At 45.8% G+C, this 18,063-nt stretch overlaps 1 protein-coding gene across 1 annotated transcript in view; it reads right to left on the bottom strand.

Annotated features, from left to right (window-relative positions):
• Positions 1–17,790, bottom strand: part of MTX2 (metaxin 2) — a 50,425-nt gene extending 32,635 nt beyond the window's left edge. The window contains exons 1-2 of the mRNA XM_069982998.1: positions 17,672–17,790; positions 7,027–7,074 (exon numbers count right to left, since the gene is read on the bottom strand). Coding sequence (XP_069839099.1) covers positions 7,027–7,074; positions 17,672–17,735 — 112 coding nt within the window. The 5' untranslated portion in view covers positions 17,736–17,790. The remainder of the gene's footprint in view (positions 1–7,026; positions 7,075–17,671) is intronic.
• Positions 17,791–18,063: the final 273 nt, after the last annotated feature.

Here is an 18,063-nt window from a genome sequence, read left to right as displayed (position 1 = left end):
TAGGCGGTTGAATGGGTTCAGGGCTTGATTTAAGACTGGCATACAAGTCTTAATAAATGACCCTTTTGTGTTTCCAAACTGTGCAGTCTGATGTTACAGTCATACACACTGATATCTGCCACCTACTTCCTGCTAACATTAGGTAGGTGAGGGAAGGTTCTTATTACAATCATGCATCGGCACCCTGTCAAAATGACCTAGCAACACATACGTGCACCAACCCTACCTCATTTACTTCAAATGCCTGAAAGCTAGTGATTACATTCAGATTTTTACTCAGACCCCAAAGCATTGTATTGTGCACTTAAAGGAATACTCTGTGAAAATCTTTTTCTTTCAAATCAAATCAACCTATACAATTTACTTCTATTTAAAATTCTCTAGTCTTCCTATACTTATTAGCTGTTGTATGTCCTGCAGGAAGTGTATTCTTCCCAGTCTGACACAGTGCTCTCTGCTGCCACCTCTGTCCGAGACAGGAAATGTCGAGAGAAGAAAAGGTTTTCCATGGGGATTTGCTGCTGCTCAATGCAGTTCCTGTCTCGGACAGAGATGGCAGCAGAGAGTACGGTGTCAGACTGGAAAGAATACACTACTTCCTGCATGACATGCAGCAAATGATACATTTGGGAAGACTTGAGATTTTTAAATAGACTTAAATGACAAAGCTATATAAAACTCTGAAACCAGTTGATTTGACAGAAAAAAATTGTTAACTGAGTACCCCTTTAAGACCCAAGAATGATCACTGTTTGGGCCATTGAAGTAACTGAGGCCATTGCCAGTCCATGCCTGGATACAACATGCCAACGTATCCACAACTGTAATGTGAACTGCACTCTTAGCACAAATTCGGTAACAGATGAAGTATGACTGCGGAATCAGGCTATAGAGAGTATGTCATCTGTTGCAATGAGAAACATAAGTCTGCACAAGCTGTATAAGATGTATGCACAAAATGAAATTGACATTTAGCATAAATTAGGGTCTTTGTGATGCCGCCCTACTAAAGCCCACTATCCAGGGCACAGGTTGCCCAGCTGGCACAGCTGGTCAGGGAGCTACCGCAGCCTTTGACTTACACAGTACATAGCCGATAATACTCCTGAGCTGCAATGCACAATCTACTCCTAGAAACACCACCAACTAGAGATGAGCAAACCGGGTTCGGGTTCGAGTCCATCCGAACCCGAACGTTCGGTATTTGATTAGCTGGGGCTGCTGAACTTGGATAAAGCTCTAAGGTTGTCTGGAAAACATGGATACAGCCAATGACTTTATCCATGTTTTCCACATAGCCTTAGGGCTTTATCCAACTTCAGCAGCCACCGCTAATCAAATGCCGAACGCTCAGGTTCGGATGGACTCGAGCATGCTCCAGGTTCGCTCATCTCTACCACCAACCAAAAGACCAGCACATTTATCACCATATATAACTACATCACGCCACATTGGACATATCTACACTAAGAATGAAGAATTTATATCCACAGTGTGTATGCAGGCTTGATGTTCATAGCCCACTATGTTATTACGGTACATTCTGCAGTCAATATAGCAGGACTGAAGTGGCCAAAGCAAGCAGGCAATCCAGATATCTCTACTAACACTATACACCAGGTGTAGGGAACCTTGGCTCTTCAGCTGCTGCAAAACTACAACTCCCATCATGCCTGGACAGCAAAAGCTTTAGCTGGAGAAGGCTCATTCCAGCAGATATACAGACAGGCCCATCACATCTCACTGCATTACCTTTGTCTTTGCTTTTACATAACTGCACTATGATATGAGGGCAATAGACCAAAAACCTCTGGATCTTTATTCCCCCACCTTCTATATCTATTCTGTACAAATCGTTTGAGCAGAATTAGGAAGCAGGCCCCTCCCACGACACGCAACTGAGTATGCAAATGAGGCTCTCTGCAGCACACAATGGCAGGGAACGCTTACCGGCTGATCTCCGCTTAGGATAACAGCAGAATATTCTAGAACATGTAGACGCTTTTCTATAGAACCAATTCTATAGACTCTTTCCCTATATGTGCATCCTATTCCAAGTGCATATATATGTATATACATAGTGCAATATCTAATAGCATCCCTGCAGCTGATATTGCACATTGTAGTTCAAGCCCTACAGACAACAGAGGGCTGACAGGATCACTGCAATAAAAATTTCTTGCCTAAAAAAAGTCTATAGGCTGCCATGTATTAGTCTTCATTACTTTGCAGCCTTTTGACAATAGTAGCCGGGCTGCAGTTCACCAAATGTGTGCAATAATGTAATCTGATGATATATGAAGAGCTGCTAAAGGGAGCAAGGACCACTCCAGCCTGTGTATTCTAGCAGCTCCTTCTTTATCAGCCCCTCCACCCCTTTTCCATTAACCATGACACTTCCAATATATGCTGGCTCAGCTTTTTTTTTTTTTTTTTCTCTCCCCTGCGGTAACCATGCCAACTATACCTGCTTCAGTATTATTTTATATAGCCATCGGCAGCCACATTACCAAGTCAATAACAGAGCGCTGCCTGTTTGGGGGAGATTTTGCGCGGCGGTGCACAGACGTAACTCCGTAGATTGGTAATTAGGCGTCGCACACAGAGCTCTGCACAACACGACTCATCTCCGCACCATATTGTGTTTGCTATTAACGGTTTACGAAACAGCCGGCAATACAGTAATGTGAGAGTGGATTACGATATTATTTATTACAAAGGATACCTTTTCTTTCAGCCTGCATTACAAACATGTCATGATAAGACAGCAATGTGGGACAATATTAACAGTAAATAACTAAAACGCTGTTCACATTTGCAGATTTTACTTAAAAATTTGGGCTCTCTACAATTGTATTTTTACTCAAAAAACTACAGACCCCACAACAGTGAGTCAAAAGAGTCTGTCAATAGCCGGTGGAATCAGTCATAAAATACATCAGACAGAACGCTATGGCTTTTGCCATGAAAGACCACCATAACACTTCCCGTTCTAACTAAGGGTATATGCACATAGAAATCATGCGGATAACTTGCAGCGGATTCCGCCGCTCCCACTTGACTCTCCGCTCATCTAGGGCTGGGCGATTAATCGAATTAATTCGATTAATTCGCCCAGAAGGTTAGAATCGATTTGATTTTTTGTGAAAATCGTAAATTCGATTTTCACAAAAAATCATTGCGGGCAGAGAAGGGCAGAGAAGCGCGGAGAGTCAGTCTGGCGGGCGGACGGGAGGTGCAGGGCGGGAGATGGAGGGCGGGCAGCACTGCGTGGAGGTGCCGGCCGGGCATGAGGTGCAGGTTACGGCCGGCGGGAAGTGAGGGGGCGGCGCTGCGTGGAGGTGCCGGGCGGGCGGGAAGTGCGGCGAGGTGCAGGTCGGTCGGCAGTCCCCCAGAGCCGCGACCGACCTTCCCCAGCTGTACACATAGCCCTCCTCCCCTCACCCCGGCCACACATGCAGGTCCCGGTCTCTGCAGGGACTGTAGTGGTGATAGCGTCGCTGCCATTACTGGAGCTGTACAGCAGGATCTTCACCCCTGATCCCGCTGTACAGCTCCAGTAATGGCAGCGACGCTATCACCACTACAGTCCCTGCAGCCTCCTGCAGAGACCGGGACCTGCATGTGTGGCCGGGGTGAGGGGAGGAGGGCTATGTGTACTCCTTTCCCAATCATTCCCAGCTGCCCCAGCCCCCCTCCCTCTCCCCCAGTCGCCCTCCATCACCCCCACTCCTCCTTCAGTCACCCCCAGTCGCCCTCCATCACCCCCACTCCTCCTTCAGTCACCCCCAGTCGCCCTCCATCACCCCCACTCCTCCTTCAGTCACCCCCAGTCGCCCTCCATCACCCCCCCTCCTCCTTCAGTCACCCCCAGTCGCCCTCCATCACCCCCACTCCTCCTTCAGTCACCCCCAGTCCCCCTCCAGTCACCCCCAGTCGCCCTCCATCACCCCCACTCCTCCTTCAGTCACCCCCAGTCGCCCTCCATCACCCCCACTCCTCCTTCAGTCACCCCCAGTCGCCCTCCATCACCCCCACTCCTCCTTCAGTCACCCCCAGTCCCCCTCCAGTCACCCCCAGTCGCCCTCCATCACCCCCACTCCTCCTTCAGTCACCCCCAGTCGCCCTCCATCACCCCCACTCCTCCTTCAGTCACCCCCAGTCGCCCTCCATCACCCCCACTCCTCCTTCAGTCGCCCTCCGTCACCCCCAGTCGCCCTCCGTCACCCCCAGTCGCCCTCCGTCACCCCCAGTCGCCCTCCGTCACCCCCAGTCGCCCTCCATCCCCCCCTAGCTGCCCATCTATACCTGTACTACTACAGCCCTCATCTGTACCTGTACTACCACACCCCTCATCTATACCTGTACTACTACTACACCCCTCATCTATACCTGTACTACTACTACTACTACTATACCCCTCATCTATACCTGTACTACCACACCCCTCATCTATACCTGTACTGCTACTACCACACCCCTCATCTATACCTGTACTACTACCACACCCCTCATCTATACCTGTACTACTACCACACCCCTCATCTATACCTGTACTACCACACCCATCATCTATACCTGTACTACCACACCCCTCATCTATACCTGTACTACCACACCCCTCATCTATACCTGTACTACTACTACACCCCTCATCTATACCTGTACTACTACTACACCCCTCATCTATACCTGTACTACTACTACTACTACTACACCCCTCATCTATACCTGTACTACCACACCCCTCATCTATACCTGTACTACTACTACACTCCTCATCTGTACCTGTACTACCACACCCCTCATCTATACCTGTACTACTACTACACCCCTCATCTATACCTGTACTACTACTACACCCCTCATCTGTACCTGTACTACTACTACACCCCTCATCTATACCTGTACTACTACTACACCCCTCATCTATACCTGTACTACTACACTCATCATCTTTACCTGTACTACTACTACTACACCCCTCATCTCTACCAGGACTACTACTACTACACCCCTCATCTATACCTGTACTACTACTACACCCCTCATCTATACCTGTACTGCTACTACTACACCCCTCATCTATACCTGTACTACTACTACTACACCCCTCATCTATACCTGTACTACTACTACACCCCTCATCTATACCTGTACTACCACACCCCTCATCTATACCTGTACTACCACACCCCTCATCTATACCTGTACTACTACAGCCCTCATCTGTACCTGTACTACTACACCCCTCATCTTTACCTGTACTACTACTACTACACCCCTTATCCACTATACCTCCACTACTAAACACACAAAGAAGATCTCCTATACTATATGGGGGCCCAGAATGGCACACAGGGGGCTTGTCTACTACAGGGGGAGCACTGTTACAGTGAGAAGCAATACAGTTGTCTCAAATGTCATTAAAATAGTATCTGATGCTGCAAGGACAAAACTATTCTGTTTATTTAGCAAAAAGGAAAAAAAAAAAAATCGAGATTTAAATCGAGAATCGTCCAAAATTTTTTAAAAAATCGAGATTTTATTTTTTTGGCCATATCGCCCAGCTCTACGCTCATCCCATAGACTCCATTCTATGGTCAGGCGGATTACACCGAACCTGTCAATTCTTTGGGTGGACAGCGGAATCCGACCATAGAATAGAGTGTAAATTCAAATGGGACCGCGGGGAGCGAGCAACGGAATTCGCGGGGAGTTCTCTGCGAGAATTCCATAGTGTGGACATATTATAGATGAGTAAACCTCAAGCATTCTCAGGGTCACTCCGAATGCTCTGCATTTCATTACTGGTGGCTGAAGAAGTTGTGGAAAACATGAATACAACCTAGGGCCAATGGCTGTATCCATGTTTTCCAGTCTTAGGGCTGCATCCAACTTCTTCAGCCACCAGTAATAAAATGTAGAGTGTATGGGTTCAGAAGAACCTGAGCACACGCGAGGTTTGCTCTTCTCTAGTTCTGACTCACAGACCACACATGCGAACAGACCCATCACGTGTTGTGTTGAAGAAAGAATCTTTTTTTTTTTTTTTGTGGGGCCCTATGATGCAAGCTATAAACAGGATAGATCAGCGCTCCTTTAGCAAGTCTAAAACAAGATTTGACTATAAAGTGACCACAAGTGATCACTGGATTATTCATGTGGCCCTTTGCTGCCATCATTCATCAGTCCTCTATTGTCTATTACATAGGGAGAAACTGACCCAAAGAACAATGGTTTTTAGATGGGTTAAAACCAAACCAAAATCAGCCAATGAACAAGTGTTTGCCCATTTGTTGGCTTATCGCTGGTGCTATTACACAGGGCAATATAAGCCTGTCCGGTCAATAATTCCCCCATGTTTTAGGGCTCTTAATCATATAAGCCAAAAAAAAACATGGTGCAGAAAATACATGCCATGGCATAGAAAGTGGAGAGGGGGGCGTCTCGGCAAAGATCAGAATGTGGCCCCAATTACCTATACAGCAAACATTAACCAGACATTTTAGATGTTACCGATGCAGTAACCATTACCGGCCATGTGACTGGCAAATGTCAATTAAAGTTTATTACTAGTGTTGACTGGAGAAGCCGAACTGTTCAGGTTCAGCAACATTCTCCGATTGTGGACACTCAGCATCTGACTCCCCCCAAACCCCCCCCTCCCCCCCCCCCCACCCCCGGCTTATGGTTGTATCCATGTTTTCCTGGACTCCCTAGGGTGGCATCCAACCTCTACAGCCGCAGAGAGTGAAATGTTGAGTGTGCAGGTTCGGAAAACGCTACCAATCCCAAACTGTTCGGTCTCTCCACTCACTTCTATATACCAAGAACTGAATGGTCTGTACAAACCATGGGCCAAATCCTTACTCCTTTGCTTGCTTAGGAAAGGGGAGTCTTGCACAGGATGGACCACGTCTCTCCCAACAGCCACTATGGTTTATAAGCCTTAAATAAACCCCATTGAGAATTGCTACAAGCAGAACATCAAGTATACATTTATGTACTGAAACAAATACTCACTTTTCAGTGGCTGGTAAAGGGTGGCATTCTCTGGCCATGGCTCTACAGCTGTGAAAGAAACAGAAGGAGGTAAATTTCATGAAGCCACTAAAGCTTTGCTCCTTAAAGGAATTTCAGAGTGACTATTACATCCTTGGAATAAGACAGTCCTGGTCTCATGCTGCTTGTGGTTTGGGCAGTATGGATCTGATGGCAGGTTCCCTTTACCTATCAAACATTAATTAGGAAATTGGTGCACACATTCTTCTTTGTAACAAGAAATGTATCTGATAGGTTTGGTTTCTATTATAAGGCAAGAAATAAATAGACCTGCCCCAGACGTATACATGCAGCCTTAAAGCGACTAACGTTCTGCTTTTGGACTGGCACGGCAAGGGTTACAAGCGGCACATAAAACATGCAGCATCACTCTTCTGAATTGTGCGCGCAGAGGTGAACAACATTTGCAGAACAGTAGGCATGGAAATTACACATTGCTACAGCTCTGTCATATTTCCAATCCATCAACTTGATTAATGTTATAATAACTCCATATAAACTTATCATTCACGCTGTAATGAAGTCAAACCCGGGTTTATTCTCGGACTACGAGACTCCTCTAGGCCTCTGCACAGGTAAATAAAAGAGCGGGTGCCTTATCCAGCATCCTATGCGTTATCTTATCACATATTAGGGGCAACACAATAGCAATTACTTCATTATAAAGGATTATCCCCATCATCACTGGGATGTTCGGAATATAGCAGTCCACCCATTCTACATAGATAGATAAATAGATAGATAGATATTGTTACCCATTATCTTTTCAACATACAAAGCAAATATATAGATGTCATATATAGGATGTAGAAGATAGAAGGATGATTGCTAAGGATGGGTGCACATTCTGAACACGGTAGAAACCATGGGGATATGGTTTCTACCGTGTGATATTGCCGAGATTATCTAGACTGGGGTGTCACCTGTGGCCCTTCAACTGTTGCAAAACTACAATATCTATCGTCAAAGCCGTCCGGGCATTATGGGAATTGTAGTTTTGCAACAGCCGGAGGGCCACAAGTTTGACAACTGTGCCCTAGACCATGGGTGTCCAACTTGCAGCCCGCCAACTGTTGCAAAGCTATAACTTCTATCATGCCTGGATAGTCTAAGGGTCCTATTCCACGGAGCGATAATCGGCCGTCATCAGCTGATCGTTTATTTAGGTTCAAACCTAAAATCATTGGGCACCCGCCGTGCATCACTGCATGGAATAGCGATGTGCGGCAATGACAATGTGCATCCAATGCGAATGAGTATTCTACAACCCTGTTCACATGCAAAAACTTCTGTGCAGAATTTTGGTCATAAAGACAACGGTGCTAATCCTAAAATAAAAATTCAAGGATCAGCGCCAGACTTCTACCCCAGAAAACGACGTGTGAACAACGTCCAATAGCTATCGGCTTCTGTCTGATCAGACAGAACAGATATGAAGTGTCTTCTCCATTAGTCGTGATCAATAAGGGAAGCATATAGGAAGACGGTAATTATACACCGGCTAACATCAGTCAGGTCCACCCACATCTGTGAAAGGGCAGATCAATGTTATAAGAGATACCGAAAATCAATGGAGTAAAACATCACAATACCGGAGGTCACCGCATGCAGATAGATAGGACTCATGACCCAAAAACATGAACTCCGCTCGGCTGAGGTGAAGACGTTCTGCGGTCGGGATTATTAGGAGATCTGTCAAGGCTTCTCAACTCTCGACAGAAATACAAAGCCGCTTTGTGAGAAACTAAAAGAAAAAAAAACCCTAAGGATAATATTTGTTTTTCCGAGACGAAGACGATTCATCATAGTGATGGTAATATACATGTTCCTAGATATTTAACGGATAGAAAATTCATTATATACTTCACCCCACTAAGTAGAAGACGTCTTCTAATAACTTGCGGTTTTTGGGACTTATTAAATTGATTTACAAGGCCGAGAAAATTAGTCTTCAGCAATTTTAATAGAAGTTTGGAAGTAAGAATGTTTGTTAGATATATTGATGATTAAATGTTCACTCGCCGACCGGGAGGAAAACGTGGAGTCGAGACTATTTTATAGCAGAATCTATTACGTCTTAATGTTTTCCTAATTAATCAGAAGGAGAATTGGAAAGCTGAGAAAATAACCAGAGAAGGAGGGATCTCCTGAGGCGGGGGAAGATGGAGGTGGATTTACAGGACTATAAAGCAGATCACATGACCTATTACAGACAGATCATCTAAAGCATGGGTGTCAAACTCAGACCTTAAGATTTGTAATTTACTTCTTTTAAAGAATCTCAAGTCTTCCAATACTTATCAGCTGCTGTATGTCCTGCAGGAAGAGGTGTATTTTTTTTAAGTCTGACACAGTGCTTTCTGCTGCCACCTCTGTCCATGTCAGGAACTGTCAAAGCCGTAGCAAATCCCCATCACTATGATGCCTCAATCATAGTATAGCACTCTGTTGTTTCCATCAGACTTTGCTGTAGAGAATACACATCACCTCCACATTCAAACTCCTCCTGTCATTAAAAGTCTAAGGGGTAAGGGGGGTAGGGGTAGAGAAAGGTAAATAGCTAGAGAGAAAGAGACACGCAGAAGCAGAGAGAGACACAGCGAGTGCCATATCTCACACCACTGCTGGATTCACAGCCTACACTGCTCTGTACTTCTCTATAATATCCTCCATGCTGTTGCAGCTTCGAAGAGTGTGCTATAGAGATATCGGGGAGCGGGATGCGTTTTTTGGTGTTTGTGCAGTGTATGTGAGACATGGTATCAGCTAGTTTACACCCACTTCCTCATAGACCAGGCATGTCCAAAGTCCGTCCGGAGGTCCATTTGCGGCCCGCGTTCCGAACTTTTACGGCCCCCAAGGTATCCAGCTTGCTATTATCTGCCTGTGTTATAAAGCATATAGCATGTAGCATGTAAAATGGTCGGCCCTCGCACATGTTCACTTCATCAAATTTGGCACTCTTCGAAAAAAGTTTGGACATGCCTGTCATAGACAAATGAAAATGAAAGGAGAAAAACATTTGAAAATTGCATAAATATAATGGCCAGGTTTAGTGCTCGTCCTCATTTACACAGGACAGTTCATACTAAAAAGGTAACTTAAACGGCAAGTACTGTTTTAATGGTAATTGTTCATGGTACATGTCCACTGCTTACGCTATCCCATGGTGAAAACAACGGACCATCATGGGTTTTAACACGTAGGCTGTCCACTAGGAGTTGTTTTATATAGACAGTACCATTTAACAACTAACAACAAGAACATTGGAACTGGACATATCCACCTGCACATAACTGAGAGGCAATATGGCTGCAAAACAACAAAAAGAAATTGTTCTATATCAGTCATGTCAAACTCTGGCCCGCGGCCAAATCTGGCCCGCTGTGCCATTATTTTTGGCCCGCCAGGGAATTCAGAGTTTTAATTACATCTGGCCCGCTATGGCAACTATATAAGAGACTACTGGAGAGGGCTGGCTACTATATAAGACTACTGGGGAGGGCTGGCTACTATATAGGAGACTATGGGGAGGGCTGGCTACTATATAAGAGACTATGGGGAGGGCTGGCTACTATATAAGACTACTGGGGAGGGCTGGCTACTATTTAAGACTACTGGGGAGGGCTGGCTACTATTTAAGACTACTGGGGAGGGCTGGCTACTATAAAAGACCATGGAGCAGGGCTGGCTATTATATAACAGACTATGGGGGAGGGCTGGCTACTATATAAGAGACTATGGGGGAGCCACAGAGTGTTCACTAGAAGTTTTAATACTACAGAATGTTGCAGTAGTTCATGGAGGCACCATATGGCGGCACACAGGGCACCTACAAGTCAGGCTGCATTCAGACTGTGTTCCGCATGGACCACGGAACGTGGAAAGCCTGTAACGGACTTCTCCCCCCGCCCGGGCAGCATCCATGATAAGATGCTGGGAGCAGGGGAACTGTACAGATATGCGCCACTCTGTAATGAATCATTAAAGCGCGGCACATATCTGTACAGTTACCCCCGCTCCAGGCATCTTATCACCGATGCTGCCCGGGTGGGGGAGAGTCCGTTACAGGCATTCCACGTCCGTGTTCCGTGCAGAACACGGAATCTGTGAATGCAGCTTTAGGCTATGTTAACACCTTGTAAGAGAGCGGATGTTCCGTGGCCCGGCCGGATGATCTTTAGCGCTGCTGAGTTCTGATGCAGTCGTATCCGTGTGCGCCTGCATCAGAACTCCCCACTGCACAAAATGGAGCGTGCGGTTGGGGCCGCTCGCTCCACTGTGTGCACTGACAGGGTTTTCTGTGGCTGCTATACAATGAATAGTAGCCACAGAAAACTGACATGTCAGTGTTTCACAGTGCCGCTAGGGAGCAGGCCAGAGTGTATACCATGTGTATACACTCCGGCCGGCATTCCTCAGAAGGCAGCACGATGTAAGGTTCGTATAAATCATGGCCGTTGGTCAAATGGGCAACAACGGCTGTGATTAATACGACCCTTACGTTATGTGAACATAGCCTTATACTGAACACTGGACTATGTTACGTGGATGTTCTGTCTGACAACCACATATAAAAGGCCGTACACGTCATAAGGCTGGTTTGGCAACTGGTTTGGCACAGTGTGATAGTACCCAAAGAGACCTGTCTACTTAGCCACAATCACATCGTGTCACTGTCCATCTCCATAAGAATTACTAATGAGATTTGCTCAATATGAACACAGGTGAAGCTGCTTTCAATATTTCAATCCAGAACAGGAATTGTTAATGTGGCTTTTTAAGAGCAGGATGATAATTTCAGAGGTGGGTATTTTATTCCCTGAGCATAAATTTCTGTTTCTCCATGTGTAAAACTGTGAGAAATTTCCCCGAGATGATTAACTACTGCACGGGCTCCTGCAAAATATCAATAGCGAGAGAGCAGATCGCACAGTCGAGAACTCAGTGGCTCCAGAAAGCCATATCTCATTAAAATTATAAGAGCGTGCAGCCAGAAAGAACACAATTAGGAGGGTTTTGATTGGCTGACTTGCTAGCCCGGACATGCCAGCCACTCTCATAGCGCCCAGGCTTAACCGACTCATTCACTGCTCCCCATTACATTACTCCAAATCTCAATTTCCTCCGCTGATTCTCAAACTACTCCAGACATCAGCGCCGAGCCAAAAAGGTTAACTATTTACAAGAACACACAATCCATGTTAAATATTTCCAACGCCGGCACTGATCTCATAAGGGGACATGCTGGGGGCAGACGTTACTACAGACAACCGACAAAGTAGGATATTAAAGTAGGTTATCAAAAAAAAAAACTCAACAGCACCACCCCAGTGGTGATGTTTCTGGAAAAAAGTAGCCGAGTGTTTTGTAAGCCTGGATAACCCCTTTTAACATAAGAGTATCTGTCGCCCTGCCTTCTCCTGACAGGTTTGTTTTAGTAAGTACATGCACAGAAAAGTCCCATATTCTAGAGCTGTATGCTCCCTCGTGTCTCTATATAGCACCATTGACTCCCTATAGGCTTCCATACACACAGGGCGATGTAGAGGAGCAAACGAGCGATGTCATCACTCACTTGCTACTCGTTCCCTGCTCGCTGCGGGAGTTATTACACGCAGCGAGCAGGTGAGAGACGGGGGGGGGGGGGGCAGGGAGCTACCTGGTTGAACGCTAGATTGTCCGGGTGGCCCATAGAAGATGGCAGAGGTCTGCTGCCACCACTCCTATTCCACGGAGCGACGGCAGCAGATCGTTGCTATCTTAGTCATTTGTCTTTCAACATGTTAAAAGACAACGATCAGCCAACATCTTCCATGTCAGCTGATTGTTGCCTTCTATTACACAAGGCGATTATTGGCCGAATACGGACGATAATCGTTTTGTGTAATAGGGCCTTGAGACCAGCTACGTTACGGGGTTGTTATGACACTCCCCTGGTAGATGATGTCAAACATGCTGAACCTCCATGCTGACTCCTTGTATTTTCCCTGTCACCACTCAAGGGGTAGTCAACTGGTTAAGACCACATTACATGTGAACAAGATAGCCGAACTCGCCAACTGTCTAAAGTGTACTGGAGCCTCATGACCCTAAAAAAAAAATACCTGCGGAACAAGCATTGTGTATAGCTACTAAACTCCCCTATGCCTAATGAAAACAGATGCACACTTGGTTGAGCTAAGTGTGCATGTGTATATGGGGTCGAGAGAAACAGCTATAGAGGATGTGTGGGTATGTCAGGTACTTGTGACATGTCAAAAGTTTTGATTGGTCGGGGTCAGAGTGTTCAGACCATGACTGGTCAGTAGAACAAGCAGGGAGAAGTACGTGCTGCCGCACACTCCTCTCCCCACTCTGTGTCTGCGACCTAGACGGACCCTATAGACGTACATTGAAAGTCTGTCTAGGTTGGGAGTGAGGACTGTATACGCTGCGCACAGACCTCTCTTGGCTCGTTCTCCTGATTGGTTGCAGTCTGAACACTCAGACACGGACTAATCAAAACTTTTGATATGTCTCTCTGACACGTCAAAGGTTGTTGTTTTTTTAACAATAGTGCCCATTTAAGTGTCCCTGTCATTAAAAAAGTGGGTAGTTGTGTGGATCAAACTATCTGCTGTAGGACCCAGTAAACTACCAAGTGCTGAGCTCCCCACTGATCGATAGAACAAGCGAGAAGAAGCACATGCTTAAAGGGGTACTCCAGCGGGGGGGCATTTTTTTCCTGGGACCAGGGAGGAGGTGGCTGAGCGTAACGACGTCCACTCACCTCCCCGGTTCCAGCGGCGGGTCCCGCATAGATCCGCTCCGCATAGATCGTCCGGGTGGCCCATAGAAGATGGCAGAGGTCTGCTGGCACCACTCCTATTCTACGGAACAACGGCAGCAGATCGTTGCTATCTTAGTCATTTGTCTTTCAACATGCTGAAAGACAACAATCAGCCAACATCGTTCATGTCAGCTGATCGTTGCCTTCTATTACACAAGGCCTCCGTCACTGACAGGCTGAGCGGAGGTGAGACGTATTGTCTCGGGCCCGCGTCAGACACCAGGAAGCGACCGGGGACCAATTCACATTCCAAACTGCTGACACTGGTAGGTAGCTATTACGTCATGAAGACACATGGTACCTTTTATTTATATGTCTGAGATTCTAGGATATAAAAAAAAAATGCTTTTAATATATGGTAAGAAGAGTCAAAGAGGCTTTCCTGAGCTCCTGAAGTGCAGCAAGCTGTAACACCTCCTCCCCTGGAACATGAATTACAGCTGACAGATTCCCTTTAAGCGCTTTACTCCCATAGCTCACAACAATCTAAATCCAGATCCCAGAGCTGGATGGAGATTGTGGTGAGCCAAGGAGTAAAGCGCTGAAGGCCGCACTTCTTCCAGCTCATTCCACTGATCAATAAAGGCCGCAGCACTAAGAACCCCATTCTTCATAACTTTTTGGTATGTCTCTGTGACATGAGAAAATTTTATTTTTAATGACAGGATACATTGGTATGCTCCTAAAGGCAATACTTCTATAGGAGAATACCTCCCAGCAGGGGCGGATTAACTTTACCATAGGCCCCGGTCTGTTCACCAAGCCTGGGCCCCACCCCACGGTAACTAGCCTGGCGTTCATAGTACAGGATAGATAATGTCATGATGTCCTGATTTGTGCAAAATTGCCATAAAAAAAAACAGTGATTTTTTGCAAATCATGGCGGAAGTGTAGCCAGGAGACAGTACACCATTGAAAGTATAAGTCTTTTTGGGTGATCATGGGCCCCCCAGGAGCTCAGGGCCCCGGGCTGGCGCCAAAAACGCCCCTATTATAATCCACTACTGCCTCCCAGCACGCATTGAGTTTTGCCATACAATATTTGTTGCCATATTATGGATTCTCAATATGACGGAATATAGGAGGCATACAAAACAAATAAGGGAATGCAAGACCCTGGATAGACCTACAGAAACTAGGAAGACAAGTAAGTAAATTTAAACTTTTAAACTAACCTGTATTTAAAGTAGAAGTCCAGCAATTTATAAAATCCGGCAGCCGGCAGGGGCAAGGGGGGAAATTGATAAAGGATAGAGACCTACCTCTTCCTGTGGCCACGGTGAGCTGCAGGACCGGCCTCTGGGAACTCGGCGCTGCACACATTGTGACCCGGCTGATGGACTGGCCGCTCAGCCAAGCAGTGACTGGAGCAGTGTTTCGCCCCAGTCACTGATTGGCTGAGTGACCAGTCCATTAGTTGGGACAGGCATGAGTCGTGACATCATCACAAGTCAGGGAAAAATTACTTCTGGCGGGGGTCCTGAGGCCGGTTCTGCCGCTTAAAGCGGTTACAGGAAGAGGTAAGTGCCTACTCATTATCAATTTCCCCCTTCCCCAGCCAAATTTTATTAATTTAATTTATTTTATTTTATGTATACAAAACTGAAATCAATAGACACGGCATGTATACACTGTGATATACATCAGCTAAACTTTCTGTCAGTATGCCAATGTACACATCAAATGTAAGCTACTTTATACATGAAAACATAGACAGACATCAGCAAATCCATGGTGTATATATATATATAGGATTAACTAATTTACAGTAATAATGAAGCAAAGTGCTTCATAATCTCTGCAATCCGCTCATCAGCCGCTTCATGTCGCTCTGCTCCGGGTGCCTGGAAAAGCTGGATCCAGTCCTGGGAAAATTCTCCCAGTTTCCCAGTCCTGGATCCAGCTTTTCTCAGCACCCGAGGAGGAGCGGATTAAACAGCAGCCGGTGGATGAGCGGATTGCAGAGATAAGGAAGAAGCACTTTGCTTCATTATTACTGCAAATTCGCTCATCTAGAGTATACATTGATAGATGGTAAACACTTTTATCCAGCTCTACTACTACCTGTAAGGGTGGATTCACACATGGCAGATTTATGGGATGCAGGCTGTCATCAGATTGGACACTAAAGGCTCAGACTGTACATCACATCTGACACATGTAAACAAAGCCTTGAAGTCTGGCGAAAATTTATATTAAAGTATTGTATTGGCCTCTTAAAAGTTATACAAATCACCAATATACACTTATTACGGGAAATGCTTATAAAGTGCTTTTTCCCTGCACTTACTACTGCATCAAGGCTTCACTTCCTGGATAACATGGTGATGTCACGACCCGACTCCCAGAGCTGTGCGGGCTGTGGCTGCTGGAGAGGATGATTGCAGGGGGATGCTCAGTGTCCCTCCAGTGCCCTGTGTCCCTCAGTGTCCCCCTGCCATCATCCTCTCCAGCAGCCACAGCCCGCACAGCTCTGGGAGTCGGGTCGTAACATCACCATGTTATCCAGGAAGTGACATCACCATGTTATCCAGGAAGTGACATCACCATTTTATCCAGGAAGTGAAGCCTTGATGTAGTAGTAAGTGCAGGGAAAAAAGCACTTTATAAGCATTTCCCGTAATAAGTGTATATTGGTCATTTGTATAAATATTTTGGGAGGCAATATAATACTTTAATAAAAAAATTTCACCTGACTTCTCCTTTAAGCATCCAGCATTTCATACTGTCCCTCAAAAGAACTCCCTGACATACTATATAGCTTTAATAGATACCACTTATGCTACGTTTACACGGAGCGATAATTCGCCCAATCGATCGTTTAACGATTTTAAAGCAACGATTTAGTTTTTATAACGATCAGCGTTTAGGCGAATAAATCGTTAGAAAAATCGTTTGAAAATTCGTAAGAAAAATCGTTATTGCGATTGCTTAAGCCCATCTTTTACATAGGGTAAATCGGTGAAAGACTGTTTACACAAAGCGATCTGCGAATTTTCAGAGAACGACGATTTAAGAACATGTTGAAAGATCAAAATGAACGATTTCTCGCTCGACGTTTGATCGTTTGCACAGTACGATTATCGCTCAAATGCAATCATTAATGCGAAAATTCGAACGATAATCGTTCCGTGTAAACGCAGCATTAGTTAGTTATCCATGTTAACCACTTCTGGTCTCAGCGGGTTTTAATGTCAGGCAGATTGATAAATAAATTAACTGAAATGTTATTCTGCATCGTTCTCCATAGGATAGAGCAGCAGTTTGTGCAATATCATAAGCAAATACATGTTAACCCCAATAGCTAGCAGCCACAATGACACCGCTCTGTCTTATCATATACAGGAAACACACAGAGTGACAGAGTGACAGGCAGCAGAATTGTGATTTCAGCTCTGTAGCATAAAACCAGGATTTTCATACTATTAGCCCTGGTGGCCACATTATAGTCCAGCGCTCTCCAACCAGCATCGCTATAACTGCTGCAAAACTACAACTCCCATCGTGCTACTTATATAGGTCTGCAAAAGCTGGAGCACCACAGGTTGGGGAGCACTGCTATACTGGCTTCTGTGGTCACTGACACGTGATAAGCTTTACCAGATCTCCTGTGGTACTACAACTCCCAGCATGCATGGAGAGCCCATAGAAAGCCTTCCCAATCATATACTGTGCACCTCTGGTGACAGGCAGCGCAGAGAGCTGTGATGGTGGGAGCTACACTCCTGTCTGCCATGTGACCGCCATGTGACCGCCACACACAGCGCATATTACCTGCTATCTGCGACACAAAGGCGTCTGTAACCAGAGACATGGCCAGGAATCCTCCGCTCCACATGCAAGGTTAAGGTCACAATAACAGGAAGTCCATCCACTGGATGACAGCATGACCCGGGACTACTTCCGTCCATATCCAAGGTAACGGGGACGCCATTGTTCGCTATTGAATAAAGTTTATTTAAAAAAAAAAAAAAAAAAAGGCAGCCTGCTTGAGAGCCGCGCTCTAGAGAAGGCGGCGATGGGCACGTGACTGAGCCGGATGACGTGACAGGTCTCCCGCGCCATTTTTGTATTGGGCACGAGCGTGTATGTTATCTATGTAGTGTGGGACGGTGAGGGGATAGTTAGGCTAAGTTATAGATTTTGAGGCATGCTGGGAGTTGTAG

Source organism: Dendropsophus ebraccatus, chromosome 9, assembly GCF_027789765.1.
Source record: "Dendropsophus ebraccatus isolate aDenEbr1 chromosome 9, aDenEbr1.pat, whole genome shotgun sequence".
Classification (NCBI taxonomy): domain Eukaryota; kingdom Metazoa; phylum Chordata; class Amphibia; order Anura; family Hylidae; genus Dendropsophus; species Dendropsophus ebraccatus.
The sequence above is the reverse complement of the archived record's forward strand: the minus strand, read 5'-3'. Positions and strand labels throughout refer to the sequence as shown.